Source organism: Pristiophorus japonicus, chromosome 7, assembly GCF_044704955.1.
Source record: "Pristiophorus japonicus isolate sPriJap1 chromosome 7, sPriJap1.hap1, whole genome shotgun sequence".
Classification (NCBI taxonomy): domain Eukaryota; kingdom Metazoa; phylum Chordata; class Chondrichthyes; family Pristiophoridae; genus Pristiophorus; species Pristiophorus japonicus.
Window position 1 is genome coordinate 195,514,031 of NC_091983.1, and position 19,176 is coordinate 195,533,206.

The following is a 19,176-nucleotide window of genomic DNA, read 5'->3' on the forward strand; positions in this document are numbered from 1 at the left end:
TAGGGGAGTTATCTCCAGCGTCCCAACCAATATTTATCCTCCAATCCACATCACTAAAACAGATTATTTTGTCATTATCACATTGCTACCTATGGGATCTTGCTGTGCGCAAGTGGGCTGCTCTGTTTCCTCCATTACAACAGTGACTGCACTTCAAAAGTTACTTCATTGGCTGGAACGTCCTGATGTTGTGAAAGGCGCTATATAAATGCAAGCACTTTCTTTAATATTCTTGAACTCCTGCTTCCCTTAAACCCCAATCTTAGGATTATCTAAACACAGACCAGAACTTCTGGGTGTAATGTATTTGCTTCATGGGTTCTTTGCTTAAGAATTCATAGCAGCACATTGCTATTAAGAATTAGTTGGTTTATTGGCAAAAGGTTTACCACTCACTCAGTAAATTAAAACTGAGATGAGGAGAAATTTCTTCTCTGAGGGTTGTAAATCTATGGCATTCTCTGCCTCAGAGAGCTGTGGAAGCTGGGTCATTGAATATATTTAAGGCGGAGATAGACAGATTTTTGAGCGATAGGGGAGTCAAGGGTTATGGGGAGCGGGCAGAGAAGTGGAGCTAGGTCCATGATCAGATCAGCCATGATCTTGTTGAATGGTGGAGCAGGCTTGAGGGACCAAATGGCCTACTCCTGTTCCTATTTATTATGTTCTTATGATGCCTTGTACCTTGTATTTGTCCCTCTGGTGGAACAATGTGTTGGTGATAAGTTCATGTTCCAGATATTTTGTCAGGAGTAGAGTACCACTGGAGTTGGCTTTCCTACCCCCTCTCTGCCAATCACGCCTCCCCAGAGGTCTGTGTCCTTGCTGACCCTAGTGTTGAAGTCACCGAGGAGAATAAGTTTGTCGCCCGCGGGGACGCAGGACAGGGATTTATCGAGGTTGGAATAAAAACCCTCTTTGGCTTCATCTGTTGCATAGAGTGTTGGGGAGTATGCACTGATGAGTATGGCACACTGGTTCCGGGAGAGGGTGAGTCGAAGAGTTCTGAGGTGTTCGTTAGCCCTGCAGGGGGAGTCTTTGAGGCGGTCGACCAACTTGTTTTTGATGGTGAAGCCGACTCCATGGAGGTGGTGTTCTTCCTCTGGTTTCCCTTTCCAGAAGAACGTGTAACCTTCACCTTGTTCCTTGAGCTGGCCTTCCCCTGCCCGCTGGGTCTCGCTTAGGGCAGCGATGTTGATATCAAAGCATCTAAGTTCCCGGGCAACTATGGTGGTGCAGCATTCCGGTCTGTCGCTGTTGGGGTTGTCCATGAGGGTCCTGACGTTCCAGGTCACGAACTTCATGTTCGAGGAGTGGAAGATGCCTGTGCGTGAGTTCTTTTAACATGGATGGTCATTATACACTGGCTACCACATGGACTTAGCTGAGCAAGTTCTTGGTCCAGTGGCAAGGGGGGTCCAAGACGACTGGAGACCAGGCACTGCTGTATGGGCCTAGTTGCCTACGGCGAGATGTTGGACACAGGCTCGCCGCTGGGTAGTGCCCTTGGTGGTAGTGTAAATGTAGATTCTTTTCCCTCAATCTGGTTCAGCAAAATTACTGAAACGAATACCGTTTGTGCTTTAAACAAAGCAAGCTTTTATTTAAAAAGCAAATCCCGATCGGGGACCTTATCAGACAGAAGGAATGCAACTCTGATAGATCGCACCCACTTCCTACGGACAAAGTGACGTTACATTGTAAAGGGACGACAGTTATACATTTTCGGCAAACGATAACAAGATAGGGCTAGAGTGACATCCTAGTTCAGCCTATCCCTTTTGATCCCTCTTTCCCTTTGTCCACTCATAAGCCGACCTAAGTATGGTCTGATTTTAAACAAAGACCTTCTGTTAATGTTTCAGGTTAATAACATGATTTAATAAGACCTTGAGGTTTTTCTGCAAGCTGTGGGTTTTGTTTCAATATGTGTTAGTGTTGTAACATTTCGCAGTCTCGAGTCTGAGATGTCATGGCTATTCCTCCATGAATTCTTTGTTAGCTTATACTGTCCCTATACAATTCCCATGTTCTCAACTTCAATGTCTCTATACATTTTTAAACATTCACAGTAGTTGGTCTGAGGCTTGGTTGGGGGCAGGCATTTTGCGGGTCAGTGGCCCACTGGGGTTCAGAGTGGGAGGGCAGAGGGGTCACAACCATGGTACTCACCACGTGCTGGAGAGGAGGCCAGGTCACCAGTGGGGTAGGGGAGGTCCAGTCGTTGCTGAAGGAGGGGATGGAGGACAGCCGACCCGGTCGCCGTTGAGGAGGAGGTCACCTGTCGCCGCAGGAGGTCCAGCCATCGCCAAGGAGGTCCAGATTCCGTTGTGGAGGAGAGGCCCATCTGCCGCTGCTGGAGGTGTTCCGATCGCCGCTGGAGGGGATATTTGAGGCCCGATAGCCAGGCCCAGTCGCCACAGGAGGCCAAGTCGTATCGAGTTGCCGCAGGAAGCCCAGCCGCTGTCGCCGATGTGTGGTGTGGTGTGGTGGGAAGCCTGAGGTAGGCCCGAACTGTTGGGATTACAGTGTTTAAGACCCCCTATTAGGGCTAGGGGAAGTTTAGACAGTGGGGTGGGGGGCGGGGGGAGATTGAATGTGGAAAGTTGCCAAGGAGTTGTTTAGCAGGGGAGCTCCCGAGACAGCTGCAACCCCGGCGGCCAACTATCCACGTCATCGCCCCAACCCTCTTCTCAATCTTCCTCGCTGCCATGCTCCACCTCACAGTCGACAAGCTCCCCGCTGGAATGGAACTAAACTACAGAACCAGTGGGAACCTGTTCAACCTTCGCTGTCTCCAGACCAGGTCCAAGACCATACCAACCTCTGTCGTCGAGCTACAGTACGCAGATGACGCCTGCGTCTGCACACACACACAGGCTGAACTCCAGGACATAGTCGATGTGTTTACTGAGGCGTACGAAAGCGCTAAACATCAGTAAGACAAAGGTCCTCTGCCAGCCTGTCCTCGCCACACAGCACTGCCGGCCAGTCATCAAGATCCACAGCGCAGCCCTGGACAACATGGACCACTTCCCTTATCTCGGGAACCTCTTATCAACAAGAGCAGACATTGACGACGAGATCCAACACCACCTCCAGTGGGCCAGTATAGCCTTTGGCCGCCTGAGGAAAAGAGTGTTTGAAGACCAGGCCCTCAAAACTGTCACCAAGCTCATGGTCTACAGGGCTGTAGTAATACCTGCCCTCTTGTATGGCTCAGAAACATGGACCATGTGCAATATACACCAAGTCGCTGGAGAAATACCACCAACGATGTCTCTGCAAGATCCTACAAATCCCCTGGGAGGACAGACGCACCAATGTTAGCGTCCTCGACAAGGCCAACATCCCCAGCTCCGCTGGGCAGGCCACGTAGTTCGCATGCCAGACACGAGATTCCCAAAGCAAGTGCTCTACTCGGAACTCCTTCACGGCAAACGAGCCAAAGGTGGATAGCGGAAACATTACAGGGACACCCATAAAGCCTCCCTGAAAAAGTGCAACATCTCCACTGACACCTGGAAGTCCCTGGCCAAAGACCGCCCTAAGTGGAGGAAGTGTATCCGAGAGGCGCTGAGCTCCTCCAGTCTCATCGCCGAGAGCATGCAGAAATCAAGCGCAGGCAGCGTGAAAGAGCTTGCGGCAAACCTGTCCCACCCACCCCTTCCCTCGACGACTATCTGTCCCACCTGTGACAGAGACTGGTTCTCGTATTGGACTGTACAGCCACCTAACAACTCATGTTAAGAGTGGAAGCAAGTCTTCCTCGATTCCAAGGGACTACCTATGATGATTCATGAGGGCGACTTTTAATAAGTAAGTGCCACCATGATGCTGTCTTTGAGTCCACGTGCGGATTAAATATTTTTATGTAAGTCACAGAATTGTAAATTTTGGATGCCATTGCACCTGGGCTGACTCTCTGAAAATGTGTTCTGTACCATAAATTGTTCTTACAATCCAATTTTCTTCCTGGGTTGTGTTTTGCAGTATAACATTTGAGGCATTTTTGAAACGGTTTGTTGTACCAAGGTGGAAGTTGCTACCACATGGAGTACTTGAGTTCAAATAGCATAGATGCATTTAACGAGAAGCTAGATAAGTACATAAGGGAGAAAGGATGAGAAGGATAATCTGATGGGGTTAGATGAAGTACGGTGGGACAATGCTCGTGTGGAGTATGAACAGCGGCATAGACCTTTTGGGCCAAATGGCCTGTTGCTGTAAATTCTGTGTGTGTATGTATGTAAGGTTGTTAAAGCATTGGCCACTACTGATAAGTAACGTGATCAGGAGTTCGTCTCTGGGTCAATTATTTGTGACGACAAAACAAACCACGGCGATAAATGGTACGATTGCAGATTTAGCGACTGTACAGCACTGTTATATCACAGCATACAGACCAGTGTCCCCAGGAAGAGCCATCAAATGTTATATTTCACCATTTGCACCCTTCTCTGGTCATGGGAGTAAAGAACAAAGCTCTATCCACATGTAATTAATGGCATGCACACAATTCTACTATCTACTTAATGGCTGAGATTGCTGTTTATGGGACCTTGATGTGTTCAAATTGGCTGCCATGTTTCCTAATGCAACAATGCTGACTACATTTCAAAAGTACTTGTATAAAAGCAAAATACTGCAGATGCTGGAAATCCTGAAATAAAATCAGAAAATGCTGGAAATATTCAGCAGGTCAGACAGCATCTGTAGAGAGAGAGAAACCGAGTTAACGTTTCAGGTCAGTGACCTTTCATCAGAACAGTCCTGACGAAAGGTCGTCAACCTGAAACATTAACTCTCTCTCTCTCTCCCACAGATGCTGCTTGACCTGCTGAGTATTTCCAGCATTTTATGTTTTTATTTGAAAAGTACTTCATTGGCTGTGAAATGCTTTGGAATATCCTGAAGATGTGAATGGCATACAGGTTGGATCTCCCTTATCCAGCACCACCTCTCATCCAGCGTGATTCCGGTGGCTGGGGGCACGTGCGCAGAACGCGGCAGAACCTCCACCCCGACTTGGGGGGACGCCAACACTCGGGCCGCGCTAACACTTCGGGTCCGCCTGGGGCACCGACCTCCTCCCTCCCTCTCCGACCTCGGGCCGCCTCCTATCCCCCCCCACCCCCACCCCCCGGCAGGCTGACCTCCCTTTATCTGGCAAAATCCCTTATTCGGCACAGGCCAGGACCCGAGGGTGGCAGATAAGGGAGGTTCAACCTGTATAAACGTGTAAGTTCTTTCTAATTCTGATCCAGGTTCACTCGAGTGTTTCTTGAGCGTTTACATTCATTAAGGGCCTGAATTTGCACTCCCCACGGGTGCATATGAGGTGCGCACGCGCCTGTAGGGTCCCCATAAGTTCCGGGTTTAGGTTTGCGAAGCGCATGAGGCTAAACCCAGAACTTGCGATCTGTCAAACATCCTAAAAACGAAAGAAAGACTTGCATTTATATAGCGTCTTTCATGACCACCGAATGTCTCACTACAGCCAATTAAATTCTTTTGGAGTGCAGTCACTGTTGTAATGTGGGAAACGCGGCAGCTAATTTATGCACAGCACAGCAAGCTCCCACAAACAGCAATGTGATAACGACCAGATAATCTGTGTTATTATTGATTGAAGGATAAATATTGGCCAGGACACCGGGGATAACTCCCCTGCTCTTCTGGGAAATAGTGCCATGAGATCTTTTACATCCATCTGAGAGAACAGACTGGATCTCGGTTTAACATTTTATCCGAAAGATGGCACCTCCAACAATGCAGCACTCCCTCAGCACTGCACTGGAGTGTCTGCCTAGATTTATGTGCTCAAGTGTCTGGAGTGGGACTTGAACCCACAACCTTCTGACTCACTGAGCCACAGCTGACACTGCCTCTGTAGGCGGAGAGTTGACCAACTCGCCCAACTCCAGCCCAACGAATGTCCTTCAAATTCTTACGACTATCAGCGTAAGACTTTTAAAGTACAGAAAAACACATTTTTTTTAAAGATGTTAAATAAGGTAAGTTTATTTTTAGACCCTTTAAAATATGTAAATTTATTTTTTAAAAAAATAACATTTTGATTTTAAATAATTAAAGTTATGCAAGTTTTCTATATACAGAACCACCATAAGTATGAAGGGAGATTTCCCTACTCTGATAGGTTGGGCCGGCCCACATGATCCCAGTGATGCGTACGAAACTCATACACTCCTGGGATATGTGGGCCCCTACGAAGGCCTTCACGTAGAGGCCCAACAGCAAGTCTCCTAACCTCCGAGACCACCAGGTGCTTTCATAGAAATTTTTGCAATCTGAGGAATCCGCCCACGGATATATTTTCCTCACTTTCTACATCTCCAAGTCAAGTGTCATCTTCTGATTAAAAATAATCAGAGGCTTTTTCAAAAAGAAACTGGACAAATGGCCCATTACATTGAAATTAAGCTCGCTCTCCTGTTTGCAAGCTGTGACCAGAAATTGTTGTTGATGGTATTGGTAGACAGAGTAAATTCTTGTATACAATCTGGTTAAAACAAATTAGTACTCTGTTACCAGGGTGCAGTAGCATTGTGGTTATGTTGCTGGACTAGTCCTCCAGAGTCCTTGACTAACGTGAGTTCAAATTCACCCTTGGCAGTTTGAGAATTTACTTTAGTTTGGAAATAAAAAGCTGGTATCTAACTGGTTCACTCCAGTCCCACTTCAGAGAACAATCAAGCAACTAAGGATGGACAATAAATTATGGTTGTAGTGATGCACATATCCTGAGTATGTGTGCATGGTTAGTTCTATTGTGTACCTGGTAACTGTTGTAACTGAGTCATTAAATTCACCAATCCAGTTAAGCCAGTTCATTTACACTTGGATTAAAACACACAGCCTTCTGGTTTGGAGTACTTAAGTTACTGGACCGATGGGCAGCTTTAGAATCATCCAGCACAGAAGGAGCATGTGAAAAATACATCAAATTAGTCCCACCCCCTGCTCTTTCTCTACAGCCCTACAAATTTTTCCTTTTCAAGTATATATTTAATTGCATTTTGAAAATTACTATCGAATCTGTTTTAATATTAGGCAGTCTTATGGGCCCAAGTTTCAACTGGATTTGCTCCTAGTTTTTTTTGGAGTATCCTAGAAATTGCAATTCTCCACATTTAGTTTGCTCCAGTTCTAGTGAGTTAGTTTAGTATCGTTTTAGTTCAGTTTTTTTTCAAAAGAGGGCTTGTCCAGCCACTTACGCCTGTTTTGCAAGTTTGAACTGCGAAAAGTTACTCCAAACTAAATTAGAACGGAGTAAGTGTCCATTTTTGTACGCCAACCTTGTGTAGAGTTAAGAAATCAGCGCAGCACTAAACATCTTCACTTTTTAAAAAGTAAAGAACCATCATCAATAATAAATGATAAATCAAAAAATAAAATCAATCAATCAATAAATAAAAAAAATACAAGTCACCTACTGCAGCATGCAACGCCTATCCGTTCGGCCAGGGGTTAAGGGCGGGAAATCGATCACCCAGCAGCTCACTAAAGGACACAGCAGCATATCTTTGGCCATTCGACCAGGAACTATTGCGTATGCATAACGCTGCCGGCACTCAGACATGCTGGGCCCTAGCCCCGCCTCCATGCCGGTTGTATAGACACAGCACGTTGATAGCTCCGCAGCTCAAGCTGCGCTGCGCCGACTGGAATGGAGGCCTGCAGATACTTCAGAATAGCGAGGTACTTTTTAGGCGCACTTTTAATTCTAAACAATAGGCACAAGGCTCGGAGGTGCGCCGTTCTAATGACCAGTTCAAACTTGGGGCCCATTAAACCTGCAACGTGTGACCTTGCTAGACTTGTATGCCCTATGAAATACTTACGGTACTTTTGTTTCTTCACTCTTTTTAGGTACTATGCTAGCTACCTCAAACCTGGTCTAAAAGGATGATGATGTGATAATATTGTCGGGAATCAATTTTGTTGCCACCATGCCAACCGTGCGGCCAGTCATTAGCTGTATACAGAAACTGGTTCTGTATGAAACTCGAGCAGTATGTTCAATTTTCAATGTTTTCACGCTTTTTTGGTGAATTTTACAATGGATGTGTATCGTGCCTATAGAGGGATAGAATAGTACAGCTCATGCAGAGTAAATGGAAAGTGCGTTATCTAGTTTATCACCATGCAGTGTTTAGGTGTTTGCAGAAAGCTGTGGCATTTAAGTTTCCTCTCATCCAAATTTTAGTTAATATTTAAAGCACTTGTTTGAAATATGTTGCTGGAGCCCATCTTGTAGCTCATTCACATAACTATTCTCCAGTGTGAGACACAAGAATGGGTATTGATGGAGTGAGTTACTATAACTTGCCTGTCTTGGCAAAATGTGTCAATCTCCTAGCTGCTTAATATCTTGGATTCACTGGGTGATGGATGAGAGCAGGGCAGTTACAGAGACTGATGCTGCACCAGTTTATTAGAGGACTTTCAGCAACACAATGGGCCCAGGTTTCGGGCCGCGCCTAGAACAGCGCAGCCCTGACCTGGATGCCCGTTTTTCGCGCCACAATGTCCGCCGAAAAAAAACTTACCTGTTCTCCGGCTCCCTGCAGGTCCTCTGGAGCTGGGCGCGGTGCCAGGTCCCTGCACTGAAAACAGTGCCGGGACCTCTGCACATGCGCGCTACAGTGGGCGCGCATGTGCAGTCGCTTCAGGCGCCCAAAACTGTGTGGGAGGGGCCCGAAGCATGCAGCCCCTAGCCAGGCCCAAATGGCCTCACTGGGGCTGCGAGGATAAGGCTGCCTCCCATGCCCAGCTCCTGCTTCCTCCCGACGACCCGACCTCCACTCCCCCCCCCACCCCTGGACCCGATGCCACTTACCTGTAAATCCGGTGCTAGGCCGAAATCTTGGGCCCGACCGGGCCGGGCCCATTCAGCCTCCCTCTCCTTTCTCCCTTCTCTCCCTCCCTCCCTTCCTCTCCCTCCCCTCTTCCCCTCCTCTCCCCCCCCCCTCCCCTTGCTGTCAGAAACACAGACACTGACAGACAGAAAGTGAGAGACACACACAGACAGATAGAGACACTGACAGAGACACAGTGGGTGGGGGGGGGGGGGGGCGCGTCCCAGCACGCTGTTGGAGGACTGTGCTGCAGTCGGTAAGTAGAAAATGTTTTGTTTTATTTTATTTTTTATTAATTTTTTGGTGATTGATTTATTGATGTATTTATCATTTATTATTGATGATGGCTATTTGTAAAACTGAAGTGTTTAATGTTTGTAAACTTCCCTTTAAACACCCCCCCCCCCCCCCCCCCCCATTCCCTACGCCTGATTTTCTAAGTGTAGGCAAGGATTTTCTGAGCGTACAAAAATCTACACTTACTCCATTCTAAGTTAGTTTGGAGTATGTTTTCACTGCCTAAACTTTCAAAACGGGCGGAAGTGGCCAGACACGCCCCCTTCTGGAAAAAAAATCTGTTCCAAAGTGAAACTGTTCTAACTGACTAGAACTGGAGCAAACTAAATGCCGAGAATTGCAATTTCTAAGATACTCCATTCTAAACCAGTTGCTCCTAAAAAAACAGGAGTAACTCAGGCCGAAACTTGGCCCCGATGTAAGCACCTTTGTTACTGGATGTTATTTCTGGATTAAGTAAAAGGGATCATTGTTTCTGCTGGAAGTGCTTAAAAGGAGCCAGTACAGAGGAAGAAAGAGGACAATAACAAAAAATTTTAATGAATTGAGTAACAATTGGCAGATACTCTGGTTGTTTGCCCAGGATTCTACAAGATGAATTCCTAATGGGATTCTCGAAGTTGGGGAGGAAGTGATCAGATGGTACGTACTGCTCTGTGGGAGCATCGAAGCTCATTTTTGTCAGCCAGGCTGGGAATCAAACGTTCGATCTTAATCTATATCATCCAGTGCATTTTATAATAAACTGGGAATTTCTTTTTAAAATCATTGTCAAGCGCACCTTAGAGGGCTATTTTTAGTAGCATCAAAGTAGGTAAGTACAGTTGTGGCTAGCTTTAGTGAAGTGGGGTTTTAAACATTAATGAATTTGTGCTTAAGGTCAACAGCACCAATCAAAATAGCACAACACATATTCACTGTTCACCGGAATAAATATTTTCATGGTGCCAAATTAAACTTTTGATACAAACTGACTATAGATTGAAATTCAACTACTTTCATAATCTCTTCTAATACTTTTAACATTCTTTCTCCATGGTGCTTTTTTAAAAGTTGTTAAATTTAATTTTGCAATTGACCCAAAGGAATTGGAAAAGCCAACCCATCTGGTTTGTTATCGAGATTTTCAGTACCTCCAACTGAGTATTATTTGATTTAACATTCATCTTTTTAAAATAATTTGATAATCGTTGGTGCTGAAATTGCATGTGAAAATTCTTTCTTGTCTAAATGTGAAAAATATTCTTGCAAGGATGGCAAAGTAAGACTATTGTTTGCCTACAGAGCTTTGTTAGCCGAATCCTAGGCAAATATTGCCTACCTGCCAGCGATTAATGTGGGGTGGGGGGCAATTCCTGTAGAGAAATAATTTGGGCAGGTTGACTTTTTACAGGAAACACTCCACACAGAGACATGTGGCTCAAAATTGGCCCATGCCGATTTTTGGCGCACTCACTCGAGTTGTCCAGCTTTTCTACGTTTCCAAGCGCGCTGACTTTGGGTGCTGTCCGGCCTCCCAGCGTGGCCAATCGAGTCGAGGGCGGAGCCAGCGTCCCGCGCTGAAAACCGTGCCGGGATGTCCGAACATGCGCGTTGGAGTGTGCACGCATACGCAGTAACTCCTCGCTCCCAGCATCTCTGTGTGCGTCCCGCCCCTATCCCAGGCCGAGTGGCCTCCCACACAGGCTGGCCCACTGCCTTCCCGGGCTGAAGATGAAGGTAGGACTTCTATTTTTTATTTGGATATTTTGGAAAAAAATATGTAAATATGTTTTGTTTCTTTTGAATAGTGGTGACCATTTGTCAAGCCTATTTACCTGGTGCTATTGTGAAAGAAGAACATAAGCTTCCATGAATGCTTCTGTTGTATAGTAAATTAACTTTGCAGAGTTTGTCATATGATGTCCTGTATAGCTGTTTGATCCTATTCACATTCTTTATTCAAGTCATTAGGTTCTGCTGGCCTCCGATATACCTACCTGCACTGATTTCTTAACTCTCCGCAAGGGTTTTCTGAAGTGGCCACATGCGCTGGCCTAAGTAAATTTGGAGTAACTATTAGCTGGCCAAAATGGCCAAAACTGGCTTGGGTGGCTGGTAACCCCCCCTTTTAGGAAAAACTAAACTAAACTTTAAAAAAATCGTAACTAACTAACTCACTTACACTGGCGCAAATTGAATGTGCAAAATGGGGATTTTTAAGATACACCAGAAAAAATCAAGTTGCTCCAAAAAAAAATGGAACAACTCCTGGCCAACTTTTAGCCCATAATGTGGGGTTGAAGTCAGTCCCAGGCTTTCTTCAGTACAATACTTTTTTAGTCTTAAAATGTTAAGAGGAATTTGAAGACAATAAAGCTGCTGTATTTTTAAAACATGAATTGGAAAAAATTTATATTTTTGTTTTAATTATTTTTATTTTAGAGATATTTCTTGGTCGGGAGCAACCATGCAGAAACCAAATTCCGTGTTCTAAAAATAGACCGTACAGAGCCGAAGGACTTGGTGGTTATTGATGACCGTGTAAGTACCACCAGAGGGGAATGTGGATGATTTGTTATGTTATGCAGTGTTGCCAAAACATTTGTACACCCCTCACTAGGGTGCAACTTACTGGTCTTTGACTTGTAGAGTGCAAAACAAATGATTTCACCTCCACAATGGTGCCCATCTCTGCAACATTGCCCTAATTCCACTCTACCTCAGCCCCACCACCACTGAAATGTTATCCATGATTTTGCCAACTTTAAACTCACTCCCTACTGTGTCCTGAAACAAAAACAGAAAATGTTGCAAAACCCTCAGCAGGTCAGTCAGCATCTGTTGAGAGAACACACAAATTAATATTTCAAGTGTAGCCCCTTGGGCAGTGTTTTGCTTTTTGTTTATGTGGTTTAATTCACTCTTAGATAGGTGTACTGTACACCTGAAACATTAACTTGTCCATGCTCTCTCCAAATGCTGACTGGTGTGCTGAGTGTTTCCATCATCTGCATTGCCTTACTTTTTCTCCTTTGTCCTTCTTGCCAACCCTCCATATGTGCCAACTTGTCCATATCCTGTCTTGCACTTGAGTCCTCTCACCCATCACTCCCACTTGTGCTGACTTGCATTTTCCTTCTGTCCTCTACCACATTGAATTTAAAATCCTTGTCTTCCAGCGCCCTGTCCCTGCAACCTACTCCAGCCTTCTAGTCTCTCCTGTACACTTCTAAAAAAGAAAGACATTTGCATTTATGTAGTGCCTTTCACAACCTCTGATCCTAAAGTTCTTTAACCTCCCAAGTATGCTACATACGCTTCATGAATTTTGAGAGTATTTACACGTTTACTCTTGTGCTCCACCCTTGGAGCTTGCAGCAAAAGCAGCAGGTCAGTAACCTATTCTGAGCCTATGAAAGTGTTGCTGGACATAACTCTTCCTCCATTTATTTTGTTTCTTCATTATCCCTATAGTAAACTGCCTCATTGCACTTGGCAATTCTTAAATGACATAGTTATAATTGAGAGCTTGTGAGCACTTGGTTCAACCTTGACCTTACCATTGCATACTTTAGTCTGCTTTGTTATTTATTTCAATCATAGATAAGCATTTTGCTTTATTCCAGTCAAAAAAAAATCATCCATGAGAAAACAGTTTCATTTTATTTTTGACCAAAAAATATTTGTAATCTGGGAAATTGAGGTTAAATCAGCAAATTCAGTTTGAAAGGAGAAAAATGCTTATAAGTAAATAATAAATACCTTTTTAATGGTCTTCACAGTATAATTTGCTCCCTAATTTGCAAGTAGAAAGCAGCTGCATGTGTTATAACAGCTGCAATATGGTGATAATGACTTTTGGGTTACATTTAGTTTAACCCTAATTTTGGAATTCATCTTTAAAGGAATAGTTATCGGGTATAATCTGGTTAAACCCTAAAATCTTCAATACACCAAAGACAAATGATATTGAACAATAAAACTTGAAAAAGAAAATTTTTAAAGGGGAATTATATTTTGAAAGCTGATACAGCTATGATAAGCCCAATAGCCGCCTTCTGTGCCATAACATTTTACGGGAGCTAAATTCAATATGACCCATTTTCAGACACATAACTGACTGCCTGCTTCCAGCACATGCCCGAACTGGAAGGCCCAAAGATTGTCTTAAATTGTCCATGGACCTCATTGTTATAATTGGGGCGAGCTGCTGGCGTTGGTCACATCTCCAGAGGTAGATCGTCCATGTGGCTGGATGGAATTTAGGTCCTCTGCAGCAGCACTTGGGTGTGGGGGGGCGGGGGGGGGGGCGTGGTTCGAGTGCGCACCTGCGGCTGCCCGCAGCAATCCTATGGAGCCAGAAGGAGCAGGATTGTTCCTTCTGCTTTTTTCTTGGTGGCTGCCTCCAGCAGTTTCATTGAGGACCACTAGTTAGGCCACTTGCAGACCAGGAAATACTAAGCGGTGCAGACTCATCGCCTGCTTCGGGCATATGTGGATGAGTCCTGAAATGGTGCATGACATAGAAACATAGAAAATAGGTGCAGGAGTAGGCCATTCGGCCCTTCGAGCCTGCACCGCCATTCAATAAGATCATGGCTGATCATTCCCTGAGTACCCCTTTCCTGCTTTCTCTTCATACCCCTTAATCCCTTTAGCCGTAAGGGCCATATCTAACTCCCTCTTTGAATATATCCAATGAACTGGCATCAACAGCACTCTGCGGCAGGGAATTCCATAGGTTAACAACTCTCTGAGTGAAGAAGTTTCTCCTCATCTCAGTCCTAAATAGCCTACCCCTTATCCTAAGACTATGTCCCCTGGTTCTGGACTTCCCCAACATCAGGAACATTCTTCCTGCATCTAACCTGTCCAGTCCCGTCAGAATTTTATATGTTTCTATGAGATCCCCTCTCATCCTTCTAAACTCCAGTGAATAAAGGCCCAAGTTGATCCAGTCTCTCCTCATATGACAGTCCAGCCATCCCTGGAATCAGTCTGGTGAATCTTCGTTGCACTCGCTCAATAGCAAGAAATTCCTTCCTCAGATTAGGAGACCAAAACTGAACACAATATTCCAGGTGAGGTCTCGCTAAGGCCCTGTACAACTGCAGTAAGACCCCCCTGCTCCTATACTCAAATCCCCTAGCTATGAAGGCCAACATACCATTTGCCGCCTTTACTGCCTGCTGTACCTCCATGCCCACTTTGTGACTGATGAACCATGACACCCAGGTCTCGTTGCACCTTCCCTTTTCCTAATCTGCCGCGATTCAGATATTCTGCCTTCGTGTTTTTGCCCCCAAAATGGATAACCTCACATTTATCCACATTATACTGCACCTGCCATGCATTTGGCTACTCATCTAACCTGTCCAAGTCACCCTGCAGCCTCTCGGCGTCCTCACAGCTCACACCACCACTCCGTTTAGTGTCATCCGCAAACTTGGAGATATTACACTCAATTCCTTCATCTAAATCGATAATATATATTGTAAAGAGCTGGGGTCCCAGCACTGAGCCCTGCGGCACTCCACTAGTCACTGCCTGCCATTCTGAAAAGGACCCGTTTATCCCGACTCTGCTTCCTGTCTGCCAACCAGTTCTCTATCCACGTCAGTACATTACCCCCAATACCATGCGCTTTGATTTTGCACACCAATCTCTTGTGCAGGACCTTGCCAAAAGCCGTTTGACAGTCCAAATACACCACATCCACTGGTTCTCCCCTGTCTACTCTGCTAGTTACATCCTCAAAAAAATTCCAGAAGATTTGCCAAGCTTGATTTCCCTTTCATAAATCCATGCTGACTTGGTCCGATCCTGTCACTGCTTTCCAAATGCGCTGCTATTTCATCCTTAATGATTGATTCCAACATTTTCCCCACTACTGATGTCAGGCTAACCGGTCTATAATTCCCAGTTTTCTCTCTCGCTCCTTTTTTTTAAAAAAAAAGTGGTGTTACATTAGCTACCCTCCAGTCCATAGGGATTGATCCAGAGTCGATAGACTGTTGGAAAATGATCACCAATGCATCCACTATTTCTAGGGCCACTTCCTTAAGTACTCTGGGATGCAGACTATCAGGTCCCGGGGATTTATCAGCATTCAATCCCATTAATTTCCCTAACACAATTTCCCGCCCAATAAGGATATCCTTCAGTTCCTCCTTCTCACTAGACCCACTGTCCCCTCGTACATTCGGAAGGTTGTTTGTGTCTTTCTTCGTGAAGACAGAACCGAAGTATTGGTTCAATTGGTCTGCCATTTCTTTGTTCCCCATTATAAATTCACCTGAATCTGACTGCAAGGGACCTACATTTGTCTTTACTAATCTTTTTCTCCTCACATATCAATAGAAGCTTTTGCAGTCAGTTTTTATGTTCCCTGTAAGCTTCCTCTCGTACTCTCTTTTCCCCCTGTTAATTAAACCCTTAGTCCTCCTCTGTTGAATTCTAAATTTCTCCTAGTCCTTAGGTTTGTTGCTTACTCGAGCCAATTTATATGCCTCTTCCTTGGCTTTAATACTATCCTTAATTTCCCTTGTTAGCCACCTTCCCCGTTTTATTTTTACTCCAGACAGGGATGTACAATTGCTGAAGTTCATCCATGTGATCTTTAAATGTTTGCCATTGCTTATCCACCGTCAACCCTTTAAGTATCCTTTACCAGTCTATTCTAGCCAATTCACGCCTCATACCGTCGAAGTTACCTTTCCTTAAGTTCAGGACCCTAGTTTCCGAATGAACTGTGTCACTCTCCATCTTAATAAAGAATTCTACCATATTATGGTCACTCTTCCTCAAGCGGCCTCGCACAACAAGATTGCTAATTAGTCCTTTCTCCTTACACATCACCCAGTCTAGGATGTCCTGCTCTCTAGTTGGTTCCTCGACATATTGGTCTAGAAAACCATCCCTAATACACTCCAGGAAATCCTCTTCCACCGCATTGCTACCAGTTTGATTTGCCCAATCAATATGTAGATTAAAGTCGCCCATGATAACCGCTGTACCTTTATTGCACACATCCCTTATTTCTTGTTTGATGCTGTCCCCAATCTTACTACTACTGTTTGGTGGTCTGTACACAACTCCCACTACCGTTTTCTGCCCTTTGGAATTCCGCAGCTCCATCCATACCGATTCCACATCATCCAGGCTAATGTCCCTCCTTACTATTGCATTAATTTCCTCTTTAACCAGCAACGCCACCCCGCCTCCTTTTCCTCTCTGCCTATCTTTCCTAAATGTTGAATACCCCTGGATGTTGAATTCCCAGCCTTGGTCACCCTGAAACCATGTCTCCGTGATGCCAATTACATCATATCCGTTAACTGCTGACTGCGCAGTTAATTCGTCCGCCTTATTCCGAATATTCCTCGCATTGAGGCACAGAGCCTTCAGGCTTGTCTTTTTAACACACTTTGCCCCTTTAGAATTTTGCTGTAATATGGCCCTTTTTGTTTTTTGCCTTGGGTTTATCTGCCCTCCACTTTTACTTTTCTCCTTTCTATCTTTTGCTTCTGCCTCCATTTTATTTCCCTGTCTCCCTGCATAGGTTCCCATTCCCCTGCCATATTAGTTTAACCCATCCCCAACACTCCCCCTAGGACATTGGTTCCGGTCCTGCCCAGGTGCAGACCGTCTGGTTTGTACTGGTCCCACCTCCCCCAGAACCAGTTCCAATGTCCCAGGAATGACCCTCATTTCCGTTTGTAATGGTGCCTGTGTCAGTTTGATTGCCACTTGGGCCACATTAAAAAAAGGGCCCTAATAAATTTAACGGCTGTCCGGGTGCTAGCACAAATTAAGTGCAAGCCTTCCCACTGCTAAGTGTGATATTGTTGATCCCAATGGGCACAACAATTTTGAATTTCTACACCTATGATTCTAAAAAACTTGTATTTTATTTTGGTTTAGCATGTATACAGTCAGCAAGAAGTTCGGGAACTTTTGAGTCGGCTTGATATTGGCAATCGAACTAAGATGGCGCAAAAGGGATTATCTGGGCTTTCACGAACTGTATCCGCTTTTGGCATTGTTGGTAAGAATTTGCAAAAAGTCATTTCTACAGTGCCCTTGTTTCTATCCCGTTTTTCAAGAGATTACATAGCTGTGTAGTAACAGCAAGACTTGCCAGTGAACCTAGTGCCGCAGGCTTGTGCTGGATAACCTATATGCATTGCTATGCAAAGTTTTATGATGAGGGTGTTTGCATAATTATTTTACCAACCTGTGTCTGTGATGTCAGACATTGCACTTGATATGCAAACTGTTACATTAGAATCTGATTAGCACAGATTTCATAGCAAAATAAAACAACAATAAATTATCCGTGATATTGGGAATGCACCAGGGAGCAACTGTCAAACACAAACAAACAACTAATTATGAAGTTCACAGCCTACCAATCAAAAATGGTCATTTAGATACTCGTGGCAAGAAGCAGAAGAGAAAATAATGAAATTCACAAGAAAATGACTAAACATGTCTACACAATTCCTTTGTGAGCTCAAATTGTTTCCCAACAATTTTTTTTTTTTAAATCAAGAGCCTGTTCGGAGAAGCCTGAAGCTTGAGATATGGAGTTCCACAAAGCTACCGTCCTGTCAGCTAAATAGCGCATCCACGAGGTAACAGATTGTATCCCCGAGAATACAGCAGTATAGCAATCTGCACTACAACTCAGTGAATGCAGCTTAAAGTAGCCTCCCCAGAGTCAAATAAATATTACTGTACTTTAGAGCTGGTTGAGCAGGAAGCTCAACACACCATGATTTTATAATTGGCAACATAACTGGCCATTTACAAAATATGCCGGTCTTAATTTTGTAGTGTAATCGTAGCCTATGTGATTGTGTCTTTAGACCACACCATGCTATTTTACTTCTCCCTTCCTCTCCTGAAGATGGTAAGTTGTTGTGCTGTCCTTTGTACCTTACCAAAGTGACAATTCTGCACGAGACTGTTTAACTATGACAGGTACCACGGGTGTACCATTATCCGATGCCTACATACAGAAGTCCCTGGATGGTAGATAATAACCATGACATTACATAAGAACAGGAGTAGGCAATTCAGCCCCTTGAGCATGTTCCTCTCTCATTCAATCAGATCATAGTTGATTTGACCCCGGATGAAACTACATTTTACCTGCCTTTGATCCATAACCCTTGATACCTTTACCTAACAAAAATTTATCAATCTATGTCTTGAAAATTTCAATTGATCCAGCATCCACGGCCTTTTTGGGGCGGTGGGAGGAGGGAAAGAATTCCAGATTTTCGCTATTCTTTGTGTATAAATGTGCTTCCTGGTTTCACAGTTTTAATATTGTGGTCCCTTATCCTGGATTCCCCCACCTGAGGAAATAGAATTTAGCTATCTACCCAATTGAATCATTTTGTCATTTTAAATGCCTCTATTTGATCACTCCCCAACCTTCTAAACTTAAGAGGCTGGATTTTTGGTCTTCTGCCACCCCTGTTAGCGCCCCGCCCGGAGGGGCAGTAGTAAGCACTTCAGGCAGGCTTCCAGCACCCCGCCGGGACATTCGGTGCCAGTTTTGAGGGCTAGCGGAGCATTACAGCCCGGAAATGGCGAACCAGTGTGCAACGCCCCTGGTTGTGACACGGCTTGATTTTTAGCTGCCGCCCAACCCGTAGCGCTCTGTAGAACGTCCTGCTGGGAACGCCTGTGGAAGCTGGCATTCCAAGCTTTAGCGGCCGCAGTGAAGTATGTAATGCCAACCTCAGGTAAGTGTGATTGATTTTTTTTGTGATTTATGTTGTGGTAGTGTGAGTTATGTATTGGGAATGTTTTGGTGTTTCCTTTTTTTTTTGCCCCCAAAGCGCCTCTTTTATAGTACTCCGAGGCCCGCAGTTTAGCTTGGGGTTTTCGCCTGCTCAGTGCCCTAAAAGAGGTATGCAACGCCTCCCTTAGCGCTCCACTACAAACTCCGGGCCCAGCTGATGCATTTTGCGGCGGCGGACGCAATCCATTTGCTGGCGCA

General features: G+C 44.8%; 1 protein-coding gene across 1 annotated transcript in view; it reads left to right on the forward strand.

Annotated features, from left to right (window-relative positions):
* fig4a (FIG4 phosphoinositide 5-phosphatase a) overlaps positions 1-19,176 on the forward strand; it is a 142,192-nt gene that overhangs the window by 1,653 nt on the left and 121,363 nt on the right. Inside the window, exons 2-4 of the mRNA XM_070885676.1 lie at positions 7,894-8,036; positions 11,604-11,702; positions 17,085-17,208. Of these exons, the coding sequence (XP_070741777.1) occupies positions 7,974-8,036; positions 11,604-11,702; positions 17,085-17,208 (286 nt within the window). The 5' untranslated portion in view covers positions 7,894-7,973. The remainder of the gene's footprint in view (positions 1-7,893; positions 8,037-11,603; positions 11,703-17,084; positions 17,209-19,176) is intronic.